General features: G+C 40.4%; 1 protein-coding gene across 2 annotated transcripts in view; it reads right to left on the bottom strand.

Moving 5' to 3' along the window:
* The window catches only part of TNS3 (tensin 3), a 56,103-nt gene extending 44,705 nt beyond the window's left edge, over window positions 1-11,398 (bottom strand). For both annotated transcript variants that reach the window (XM_019613658.2, XM_031552703.1), the window contains exons 1-4: window positions 11,218-11,398; window positions 6,317-6,367; window positions 3,184-3,306; window positions 1,258-1,322 (exon numbers count right to left, since the gene is read on the bottom strand). In XM_019613658.2, the coding sequence (XP_019469203.1) occupies window positions 1,258-1,322; window positions 3,184-3,306; window positions 6,317-6,367; window positions 11,218-11,367 (389 nt within the window). In that variant the 5' untranslated portion in view covers window positions 11,368-11,398. The remainder of the gene's footprint in view (window positions 1-1,257; window positions 1,323-3,183; window positions 3,307-6,316; window positions 6,368-11,217) is intronic.
* Window positions 11,399-12,141: the final 743 nt, after the last annotated feature.

Raw genomic sequence — 12,141 nt, 5'->3', positions numbered from 1 at the left:
AAAAACAGGCTCTTGTTTATTGCTTGTGAAAATGCGTAACTAATGGCGGCAACTGTGTTAAAAAGTGTTCTGCAGCTGAGAACGTGCTCCATCAGACAGTGATGTGTTATTTGTTTTTCTTGTAGTTTCCATGGAATAGGAGGCATTAGTTTCAGAGCAACTGGCATTCTTATTTCTTCAGCATATACTGGCAAATATATAATGCACTTCATTTCTTAACCTGCTTTCACCTGTCAATCAGGTTTACTAAAGCATACATCAATTATTTTCTGACATACTGCTTTGGAAGTTATTCCACACCCTTCTCACGGGCTTTTACCCATGAGAAGTTTGCTATTAGCCTACAGTGATCCAGAACTCCATCCACTGCAGTACTGAAATTCATTACTGACAGGTTGGTGTGAAGTCAGAATAACTTTGACTGAACCACAGCACTTAGAGTGGAAATTTGATATGTTTATGTTTCTGTGTAAGTATGTACATGTCTACATAATCACATAAATACGTGTGTTTGTTTAAATACATAAACATACAACACTGACATATGTAAAGCAAAAGCAACATTAAGGAAAAACAATTTGATTAAAAAGCAAAAACAAAAAACAAAATACTTCATCCAATTATACACAGCATGTATAAAATTTACTCTTTATTGACACAGACTGTCATTTGTCAGTTCATAATTTGAGAAAAAAATGGAAACCAAGCAATCAAACACTTGTTGTTAAAGCCAACTGAAGACCTGGTCCTTCAAGATAGGATTCAGATGATGTTTTAAACTGCAATCTACATTTTGATCAATGTCTGGAAATTTCCTACTAAAATATTCATTCCACATTCTATTAACTACTTTCCTTAATTACTCTAGGAATAGTTTCTCATTGCTTCAGGGGAGATAACTTGATGGCCATAGTAAATGGATGCATAAAGATGGTAACACTAAACAGAAAGGGGTTTTTTTGCATATTTCTTCATTCATCTTGAAAGATCATCTAGATAATTTTTTTTTGCAAAAATCATAGAATCTCTGATTAGAGCAGACATCAAGTCTTCACCTAGTCCAACCTCCTCCTGGAAAACAGGAGCACAAGAAAAATCCACTGTTTTAAGACACAACCCAAGATTGCTGAGAAGCCACGATAACAAACCTTAAGCAGGGAACTGCTACAACAACTCTAAAACGCCTTTTTCTTATGTTTTCCTTTTTGTTAAAAAAGCACAATACGTATTTCCTTCTTTCCATTATTCATAACTGACCTTGTAGAAACACTGGTGAAATGCATATACGATGAAATGACTACGCCAATCCTTCCTCTTCCTCCCTGCATCAGGAAAGATTTTATTAATTTAATCTATACTGCAGATCATTATTTTACTCGACACATATTGAACAGAACGTTACAGCAGGAGATTCACAAACTCTCTTTGCTCATGCATTTCTTGTCTTGTTTGAAAGGTGTTAATGACGGACAGTGGCTTCCCCCTCTATTGCAAACTGGTATACAAGTGACATGAAAAACGTTAAACAGGGTTTCTACAATGTGTGTGAAGTCCTACTGAATTAGCAGAAAGCTTGCACAAATGGATGACAAAACACAGAGTAAAGCATAGCTCTCCAGAGGCAATGGTTTTCTTCAATCACATCATCTGGGTCGGGAAGTGATGAGCAATTGCTTGTGCATCCCTTGTTATATACATTTTTACATATGTATTTGTCATTTCTATATATAATCATTATCCTTTTCCTTTTCTTTGCCTTAGTAAGTAGTTTAATCTCAACCCAAGAGTTCTACTTTGCTTTTTCTAATTCTCACTGCCATCCTCCTGGGAAGGGGAAGGTGAACAAACAGCCTTGTGGTGCTGAGCCACTTGCTGGGTTAAACCACAACAGCAATATGATTTCTGACATGTTTTGTTGCTTTTACCTTCTTAACCCTATAGCACCTATAGCAGACCACCAACTGTTGCTTATTTTTCTGTGAGGTATCAAAAAAAATAAAAGTTTCAATATTTTATTAAATACTTTATACAATCTAAATTCAATGCAATTTACCAAGTGGTAAACCTTGCTAATTTCAAAAGATTTTCAGCTGACACAGGACAGTTGCATCTATTTTTGTGTTCAAAAACTTTTAAGTCATTACCAAGAGGCGTGAATCAACTACGCCAATTTGCAAATAAAATACTTAATAATACTTTGCCCCTTTTCTTTTGTCCTATATATGGGCCATCCTCCCGGCTGAGGTCCTTCAGCTAGTAGAAACTCTCCAGTGCCTCGATTCTACCTGCAAGTAACACGACTGGAGACTACACAACTCAGTGTCAGCTGCGAAGTTTCGGTCCCACATCACCTCATGTTGTTTAGTGTCACACCTGCCAACAATACAGACAGACTTACCTACCTCAGCAGCACAGCTGCTAGCTCAGTTCTCAACTCGTTGTTGAGAACTAATTTGTTTCTAATCAAGGCTTTCCTTCATTTTTCTTACGTGAGCAAGGAGAAGCAGCAGCACTGCACAACAGCAAGCTTTACTGGATGACAGTGCAATTACAGACAGTTAGAACCTCTCAGCCAGGAGGTACTCAGTGCACTGATTTCCTACAGACATACTACATCCTGAAGTGATGATCTATGAAATACAGAGCTGTGCTACATATTCAACACTGTGACCACGTTTCCCAGTACAGACACAAAACGTAGGCCAGAAAAAGGTACCCTGAACACCCACTTTAGCATATTAAAAGCAGTTTGGATCCTTAACCTATGATGACCTGCAGTGTGGATGCAACTGACAGAAGTTAGACATCACCTATGCTTGCCCAGCAACAAAATGTCAGAACTGTCACAGAATACAAAATGCTTCTGAAGAATTTTCCTCTGAGCTGGAAAAACTTAAGACTTACAGAAGAAGTGCTGTCCTTTGAAGAAGCAAACTAACATAATTGTATGCTACACTCTTGTAGAATAGAGGCTAGATCAGTAGTAATAAAAAAGCAGAGATAAAAAGTATGCAAGTTCAGTGGATATAAGCCTACTTAAATCAACTGAAGATTTGGCAAACAGTTTCCAACACTAAAAACAGAGCGATCTTTATTTTTATTTTTAAATGAGTAAGGATAAAGGACAATCTTTTCAAAAATAAATTCGAACTGACAGTCAGGGAGGACACAAAACTCACTCACTTTGCAGTGGATCACCACCACACGCTGAGGATCGCTGTTCAGCCATGATTCCATAGCCTTGCAGATGGTGCACACCTTATCAAGAGGTGGTGCATGGAGATCAGGCCACCCCACATCCATAATCTGCAGAGAATTATTTGACATGTTACACTTGAATGATATGATATAAATAAGTATGTTAACAGTTCTCCTAAGGGGAAGAATGGGCTAATGTTTTTGTTGTTGCTGTTGCTGTTGTTTTGCACTTTGTTTAAAAAAATGGTACGTTTGTAAAAAGAAACACTCTTCCCAAAACCCATCAACCACTGATACATCAAAACATTTCTGAAGATCTTTATTTCTTGAAGAGTTTTCAATTAGAAACAAGCTAATTTTAAATAGCAAAACACTCGTAAGGTCAACTTTACAACACAGAAGGTTCACTGACCTGGTCAAGTATTTAAATTTGTTTTTATTTTGTTTAAAATTTCTTTTCTTTATATGCAAGAGGTTTGATTCGTTCATTTTTCCTATTCAAATTCAGTCACCATATAATACTGCTTCTTCAACATATTATCACAGAATATTCTGAGGTGGAAGGGACTCACGAGGATCATGGAGTCCAACTCCTGGCTCCACACAGGATCACACAAAATTCAAACCACGCTTCTGAGAGCATTATCCAAAAGCTTCTGTCAGGATTGGTGCCTCGACCTCTGCACTCGAGAGCCTGTTCCAGGCCTGGACACCGGATATTTTCCTAATATCCAACCTGGACTGAGACTGGTGCAACTTTATGCCGTTTCCTCAGGTCCTGTTACTGGCCATCAGAGAGAAGCTATCAGTGCCTGCTTCTCCATTCCCTTGTGAGAAAGCTGTGGGCAGCCACGAGGTCACCACTCAGCCTCCTCTCCTCTAAGCTGAAGAAATCATACGACTTCATCTGCTCCTCATATGGTCTCTAGACACCTCACCATCTTCAAAGTCTCTCCTTCAGGTGCTCTACATATTTTCTTACGTTGTGCTCAAAACTGACACACCAGTCACAGGACTCTTCCCACCAGGTTTCACTTATGCAAAGGATGTAGTAGCTCTGGGACTGAGCCAGGACTTCTAGCTTCTCCTGCTTGCTCCTCATCTGCATGCTCTGATGTAGAAACATTTCGGAAGTGTTTCAAAGTACCTAACAGCTCATGGAGCAGACCGAAGGATCTCACCCTCAAATTCTGGTGTGCCATACCATTGCTTATAATTGGTGAGCCTGGTTTTCTCTCTCTCTCCCTTCAAATCTATTTCAAAGCACTATCAAAAAGCCCTGCTCACTCCCATACAGTCCTTGCTGTGAGAAAGGTGCGTCCCATTGGGTGCCAGGAGACCTGGTGCTGTATAGACTATCCCATGACCCACAGACCTGAAGTTCTGCCAGTGACCAGTCTGGAAGCCATGCACTGATCAAAGAGATCTGCCTGTTCCTTTCACTACTATTTCCTTCTACTGAAAGGATAGAGGAAGATAATTCTGCTAAGGCCCTGAAGTCTCTCTGATAGCCCTAGAACTTTTTGCTATTTCATCACTGCCTACAATAAAAAACAATAATGGAAAATAATCTTAGGGCCATACCGGGCCAGTGAGTTTTCTACTAATATTCAGGCCCAAGCCCCAGTGAGGCAGTGGACTTCTCTATGGCATGGGTCCAGTTGGTGTGTTGGGCTCACTGCACCCTTCAGAAGAGGGTCACCGAGGACAACCACCCTTCTTTTTCTTGAGATAAGTGGACATGATACAGGACAAAGTTCTAGGTGACTGGCCCAATCTTGATGATCCTTCATTCACATCATTGTTTGCCTCTCCACCAAATTTCACAGCCTCATACCTACTGCAAGGGGCATCTCTGGATGAGCTGGATGAGACAGGCAGGGAGGGGATTCACCTGGTGCTCAGCAGAAACCTGCTTCCATTCCCCTCTATCTCTTCAGCCATTGCCAGATGGCAAGAGTGTATTGTATGCATATTTTTAAGTGACAATACTGGACACTAACAAAAACACTAACCATGAACAATTTAAATCCTTCATGATTAATTAAGTACTCAAAAGTTCAAGACTAAGAGCCTTTTAAATATTTTTCTCCAAATTAAATCTACTGCAATGAGGATGCATCTGTCTGACTCATGCATCATAATAGCTGCTGAAGAGCAACCTTAACTCATTTCTTACAACAAATACAAGGCCTGCTCCAAAAGTACTGCCTTCTATTTTATTATGCTGGTCTAACACATCAGAGATGTGGCAGCAGACACTGAACCTTCCCAACAATATTCCATTACAGTTTGTTGTTGTAGCAGAGGGGCACTTTGACAAACTAGTAAGCAACTGAATTCCTCAGTGCAGAAAAAATGGCACCTACTGATATTCACTGATGCTTGCAGAACATTTATGGAGACCAAACAGTGGATGTTAGCAGAGTGAGACAGTGGGTGATGTGTTTCAGCAGTGCTGAACAGAGACATGAAAGACAAGCCACGTTCCAAATGGTCATGCAGACTTTCACAAGTGCAGCATGCAGGCTCTTGTCCATCACTGGTAAAAATACATACTTCATGGTGGTGACTGTTGAAAAACGGCACTCTGTAACTGAGAATCTGCTCTATCAAATAGTGTCATTGTGCCATTGTGCTACAAACAGGACACATCACTTTCACAGTGGCCTACACATAACACTTAGAAGGGGAAAGTATGAGGAAAAACAGAAGACTGACATCAACAGGTCTTTTCCCCGTGTCTCTACTGTACAAAGAAGCAGCAGTGAAAAGACAATATGAAAGTAAAGTTTGTATTTGAATTGAGTTCACTAGCTTCAGCCATTAGACAGTATACTAGAGAATATTAGCTTCTGATATGCTGTAAGTACACAAGAAAAGCACAGTTGGAGTAAATTTTATTTCACTCAATAAATTTTTTCAGTAGCCACAACAGGTTTCAGTGTGTGAAGTCTAAGAAAAAAAATATCTTTGAAAAGCACAAGCCAAACAGGTGTAACACTCCACACTTATCTTACTCTGCAGCAAGTCTTGAAAAGCTTTAAGACTTATTAGGCCATTTAAATTACATTTGACAATACAGAAAAAGAGGTGTGATATGGAAAAGAATCAATACCTTTGGGTTAAGCTTGGTAAGGTCATATCTCTTTTCAGAAAGGTTTAGTACCTGTTGAGAAGGAAAAGAGAAAATACCAACCATTAACACTTCAGAGGCCAAGGTTCCCCAAGAAGTAGGGTCTCCAAAGGAGACCAGAGACCCTACATTAAGATGATAATATACTAGTTCTGAAAAAATATACAAAGAATATTGACTTTAGTAGACACAGGAGCTGAGTTGTCTATAGTTTATGGTGATCCATCAAAGTTTTCCAGTATATGAGCCATTATAGGAGGATGTGGGGGAAGAATGATCCCTGAAATGCAAACCAGGTTAAAATTGGGTGTTGGATGTCTGCCTCCTCAGGAGTACAAAGTATCCATTTCACTAATAAAGGATATATATTTGGGCACAAATATACTGTGGGGACTGACTCACCAAACTTTGGATTTTGTATTGGAGAGCTCAGGTTACAAATTGGGAGAATTGGTGTCTGGATGGTACAGTCCATCCTATGGACACACCCATTTGTGGGTGCCCCAGCCACACAGGATCACTAATGTGAGACAGTATAGACTCCAGGAGATCAGGAAGAAATCACTTGAACAATACAAGAATTGGATAACGTAGGAATCGTAAGACAAGTACATAGCCCCTATAACTCCCTTATATAGCCAGTCCATAAACGAGATGGGACCTGGCAAATGACAGTCAACTACTGAGAATTACACAAGACCCCACCAGCACTCCAATAAGCCAAATTAGCCATCAAACAAGCAAGCAGAGGCACTTAGTATATTCAATTCCATCCAGCCCACTGAATTAGATGTACATATAATTCATGAAGGGGTTGGGTAGGGCTTGTGGCAGCGTCAGGGCTCTGTCTGCACCCTAACTGGTCTGGTGCCAGGCTTGGCATAGAACAGAAAAAGGTATAGCCTGACTCAAAAAGTTATTGGCCACCTACTTTGCCCTGCAGGCAGAAGAGCCAATAACACAAACAGCGGTGGTAGTAGCAAAAACAACACCACTTATTCAAGGGAGGGTATAAGACATACTGCATATTCCTGAGACGGGGTGGCCCAAGCCCAGACAGTTGGGTTGCCTGTTCTGCCTAGGACAAAAGATAATGTGGGCAGAAGTAAAAGCATGTTCAAATGTCAGCAATTGTCCAGGAATGTCAAGAATCCCAAGCATGCTCCAGGATGAGACTGAGACCTCTGCCTAAAACAGCCCATCTTGACCGAAGACACCATCCCTCGCAGAGATGGCAGGTCAACAACATAAGCCCTCTCCCTCGATCCGAAGGGGCCAGGTATGCCTTGACCTGCATCAACACAGTAAGTGGATTAACACAGGCCTATTCAGTACCAAAAGCAAATCAAGCTTATACCATCAACGCATTAACTAAATTGATGGCAACATATAGGACTCCCTAAGTCATCAAAAGTGACCAGGGTACAAAACCGGGCCGAGAACAATAACATCAAATGGCGGTTTCATCTGCTTTATCCATCTGATGGGAGCAGGCCTGATGGAGCAGCATTGTGGCCATTCTAAAGGCTGCCCTGAAGACAGACTCCCAGTTCTTGCAGGCATGGACTAAGAGACTACACAAAATGCTGAGAGACCTGAACAAAAGACCCAGAGATGGCTGATCCAGCACCCTGCATATATTACAAACAACTTGGGCTTCCCCTCTTAGGATCCAAATTAAGAGGAGACAGATACAACTGAAACTCCAAGCTGGACTGATAAATAATCTTCTGCTTCCTACCCTGGTGACTTAGAACCTGGAACCCACAAGGTAAGATGCCCCCTGGGAATTGAAAGTGGGGTCAAAATGGTGTGGACTACTCGTACCATGAGGGAGATTATTAGAAAGGGAAGCAATGGTAACGCCACAAGGAACTGGAACATGGACATCAGAAATTATAAGAAGCCAGTTTTCATCACTCCCAGATATGCCCATGTCCAAGCGGAAATTTTATTCAAGACAGGAATACGGCACGTAATCTACCATAGAGGACAGATCTGCCTCTCTTAGTGCCAATTAAACAACTGTTCTACTCCCTCTGAGATCCATGGTCCACCAGCATGACTGAAAAGAAGCAGGAGCAGCAGGAGTTCCAGAGTTCTTGCTCTTCGGTGACATTTAACAATGGACTTCTTGAACATCTGTCGCAAAACACGACGGAAGGACATATAACTGAAAACTATGGACTCTTTACAACACAATGGGCAAAACTGTATCTGTGCTGCCACGTGAAATAGTATCAGTGTTGTGGCACACTGCATCTCCATTGTGACTATGATCATTAATTAGATTGTAAGGATAGCTTGATTGGTTCATGCTGTGAAGGGGTGGAATGTATGGAAACCATTAGGTCATGGCCTGAACCAGTGACTGAGCACTGGTGAGGGGGTGAAACAAGCCCTGGGAGCACAGGTGGAAGCAATTCACCTGTGTGACTGGAAGGGGTGGACACAGTCTAACCCTTCACTAATCCCATTTAAGGGCTGGCATCCACAAGGGAAGCATCTCTACTCAGAAATCATCACCTTTGGAGTATTTGGCAAGCCAAGCCCCAGTGGCCAAGAACTCCAACTGTATCCCGGGTGTATTAAAAAAAAAAAAAAAGAGTGCGGCCAAGACAAATCGACAAAGGTGATCCTACCCCCTGCTCTGACCTGGTGAGGCCACATCTGGACCACAGTGTCCAGTTCTGGGCTACCTGCACCACAACAAGAGAGGGATCTTCTAGAGACAGTCCAACGGATGGCCACGGAGATGATCAGGGGCCTTGAGCATCTCTCCTGCATGAAGAAAGGCTGAGACATCTCATGCTCCTGAGTCTGGAGAAGGGCAAGAGAGGATCTCATTGATGTTTACAGATATCTCAAGTGTGGAAGTCAAGCTGATGGAGGCAGACTTCTTTTTGATGGCATGCAGCAATAGGGGCAAGGGGCAGAAGTTGGAACACAGAAAGTTCCATGCAAACACAAGGAAGAACTTCTTTACTGCGAGAGTGACAGAACACTGGACAGGCTGCCCAGAGAGGTAGAAGTCTCATTTTTTGCATATTTCAAGACCTGTCAGAACAACTTCCTGTGCAACCTACTGCAGGGAATCTATTTTAGCAGAGGGGTTGGACTTGATGCACCTCCAAAGGTCCCATCCAACCCCTCCTATTCTGTGATTCTGTAAAATCTGCGGTGTAGCCAATGAATTTTTTCTTTTTACAAATAGTAGAAGTGGGTTTGGAGCTCATTTTGCTTTTACAGAAGAACTGATTATTAATTTAGTCTACAGTATTTACCATCTGGTTCTTCATAACTTGGACATAAATGGGTCACTGTTCACAAACTTCTCAGTTCGCTCCTACATACACATGCCTAACTCCTCTTTCCTCTTTCCTCTTCCTCTTTCCTCTTTCTATGAGCCACAGTAGCAACAATTAACAGATAAATAAATCTGGAGGAGTACAGCAAGACAAGAAATTACAAATACTGATATATGTTATATTTTCTGCTAGCTGAAGCCCTGATCAAGTGAAAGCATTAAACTATTCTAATCAGCTTTAGTAGAACTTCTCAATTGCAGGTTTTTTGTTGTTGTTTGTGGTTGTTTTGTGTGGTTTTGGTTTGGTGCTTTTTTTTTTTTTCCTGCCTACTACACACACGTCTCTCAAACAAACTGAAGGCATCTTTGAAACATGAGAAACAACAGATACAGTATAAAAACCAGCTCTCCAGCTCTACAACCTGGCTATAATTTGCTTGGCTATTCTGAGAATTTGCAAAAACCTACTTGAACAATTAAACTTTCTTTCGACCAATATAGCAGAATGCCAAAGTACTGGCTATAATATATAAATATTTTAATAAATTGTAAAATAAACAGATTGTAATCCCATTTAGAGAAAGGGCATCTTCTTATCCTAAAAAAAGGCTTACGATACAGACATCAAGATTTTGTAATACTAACAGGTATAACTACTCCAGGTGAATCTTCAGGACAATAGCTAGCTCACAATGCATCTATGTCACCCCTGTTTCTTAGCAAGACTGCATGTCTAAATTAGTAGGTAGAATCACACTACAAACTTATTTTTACAATAAGTTTAAGCTACTGAAGCTGTGAATTTGATTCTAGTAACTTACATGCCATGATTAAAATACAATTAATAGGAGAAGAAAAGTAAATAAAATACTGGCCTTTAAAATACACGTTCTCAAAACAAGCAAGTATAATACAGGTATTTTAGGTTATAGATGTATTAGGCAGAAAACAGTATATGAAAGTAAGTTCAGATCATTATCCAAAATAATACTCTGCACGCAGAGCTCCTCTGAGATCTGCTCTCAGCCTGATTTCGTACAAAAAAAGAAATAGCAGGAAAAAATCAAGTTAATGAGAAAGAGCTGGACAGAACACAGATACAGTAACCCTAATTTTCTTTGTTGCAGTTTCACAGGACACGCAAGCAGAGACAGCCCAACCACGATCACCAGTGACTGTGAGATGCCTAAGCTAAGTACCCAGATTTAGCTGATTGACTAAAAAAAAAAATAAGTAAAAAAAAAATGCATTCCACACTGCAGCATATGGATCTTTTAAAAATATGCTTTGGACAAGTCAATTATTCCACAGCATTTGATTACCTACTATAAAAACAGTGACTGCAAGGGATTGCAGTGACAGCAGAAAGGTGTTTTTAATATCTGTCTGACCTAACAGCTTAAAACATTACCAAAATTCTGGCTTACAAAACTCTACAGGTTTCTATGATTCTATGAAAGGTGGACCAACAACATTTTAGATAAGTGACTTATAGTTTACAGCGGTACTTGTGACCCTACAAGTGCTCTTCCTGCAAGACAGAAGAAGATGCAGCACAAAAAACTGATCCACATACCAGGTAATTATTCCCATGTTTGGATTTGAGCATTCGTGTTACATCTTGTAGGTTGTGGAGGTAAGTTTCCTCAGAACAGTCAGCAGGGAAGGATACAGCAATGATCCGTTCTGTGATGTAAGTGAGGTCAAGTTCATAGCCTTCCTCCATAATGTGATCAAAGTCTGCACTTCGGCACTTTCTGTGAAGAAATTAAATGAGGCAGCTCAGAACAAAGCAGCAGACAACAAATAGTATATTAATGAGAAGACACTGCAGCTTGAACTCATATAATCAGCATCTGATGTTTTTCAGAATTTACACTGAAAATAAAAAATTACTGAATACCATAAAGCTCTAATTCTTCAGTATGTAAATGAAGTAGGCAAATTCCAGAGTTCTTCACATCAAAACTATAATGAAAAAAACCTCTGCAAGTAATAATATCGAAAAGCAATACAGTTAGTGCAAGCATTTTTTATAAACTCCAGCACAAAAGAAAGTAGGAGTTGAAAAAAAAACAAAACAAAAAATCCACAATATACAAACATGACTGCACATATCTCTCCTTCTATAAATTCTACATTCTACAGTGTCATTCTACAAATGCTTTCTGAACTGGTAGATTTACTGGTTGTCTATGAAACACTGCAGACAGACTCCATCTTGAAATCTGCTGAGTACCATTTGGTGGTGGATCTAAAACTAGCCCCCAAAATGTAACACACACTAATCTAATGCAATTAATCTCACAGGGTTAGTCAGCCTGCTACTTCTCCAGGTTGAGTGTGAAAACAGCCACCTTACCTGATCCTTCTTAATGGAATAATCAGAAGATGACTGTCATAAACTAGGTTTGAATGGGGAAGGGAATAAAAACGGACCTGCTATGATGAGCTTAGGAGCAGCACTCCAGAGTCAGGGGTGAGAGCAATAGCCCAGATG

The sequence above is a fragment of the Meleagris gallopavo genome, chromosome 3 (genome assembly GCF_000146605.3).
Source record: "Meleagris gallopavo isolate NT-WF06-2002-E0010 breed Aviagen turkey brand Nicholas breeding stock chromosome 3, Turkey_5.1, whole genome shotgun sequence".
Classification (NCBI taxonomy): Eukaryota; Metazoa; Chordata; class Aves; order Galliformes; family Phasianidae; genus Meleagris; species Meleagris gallopavo.
This window is presented reverse-complemented; position numbering and strand designations above follow the sequence as displayed.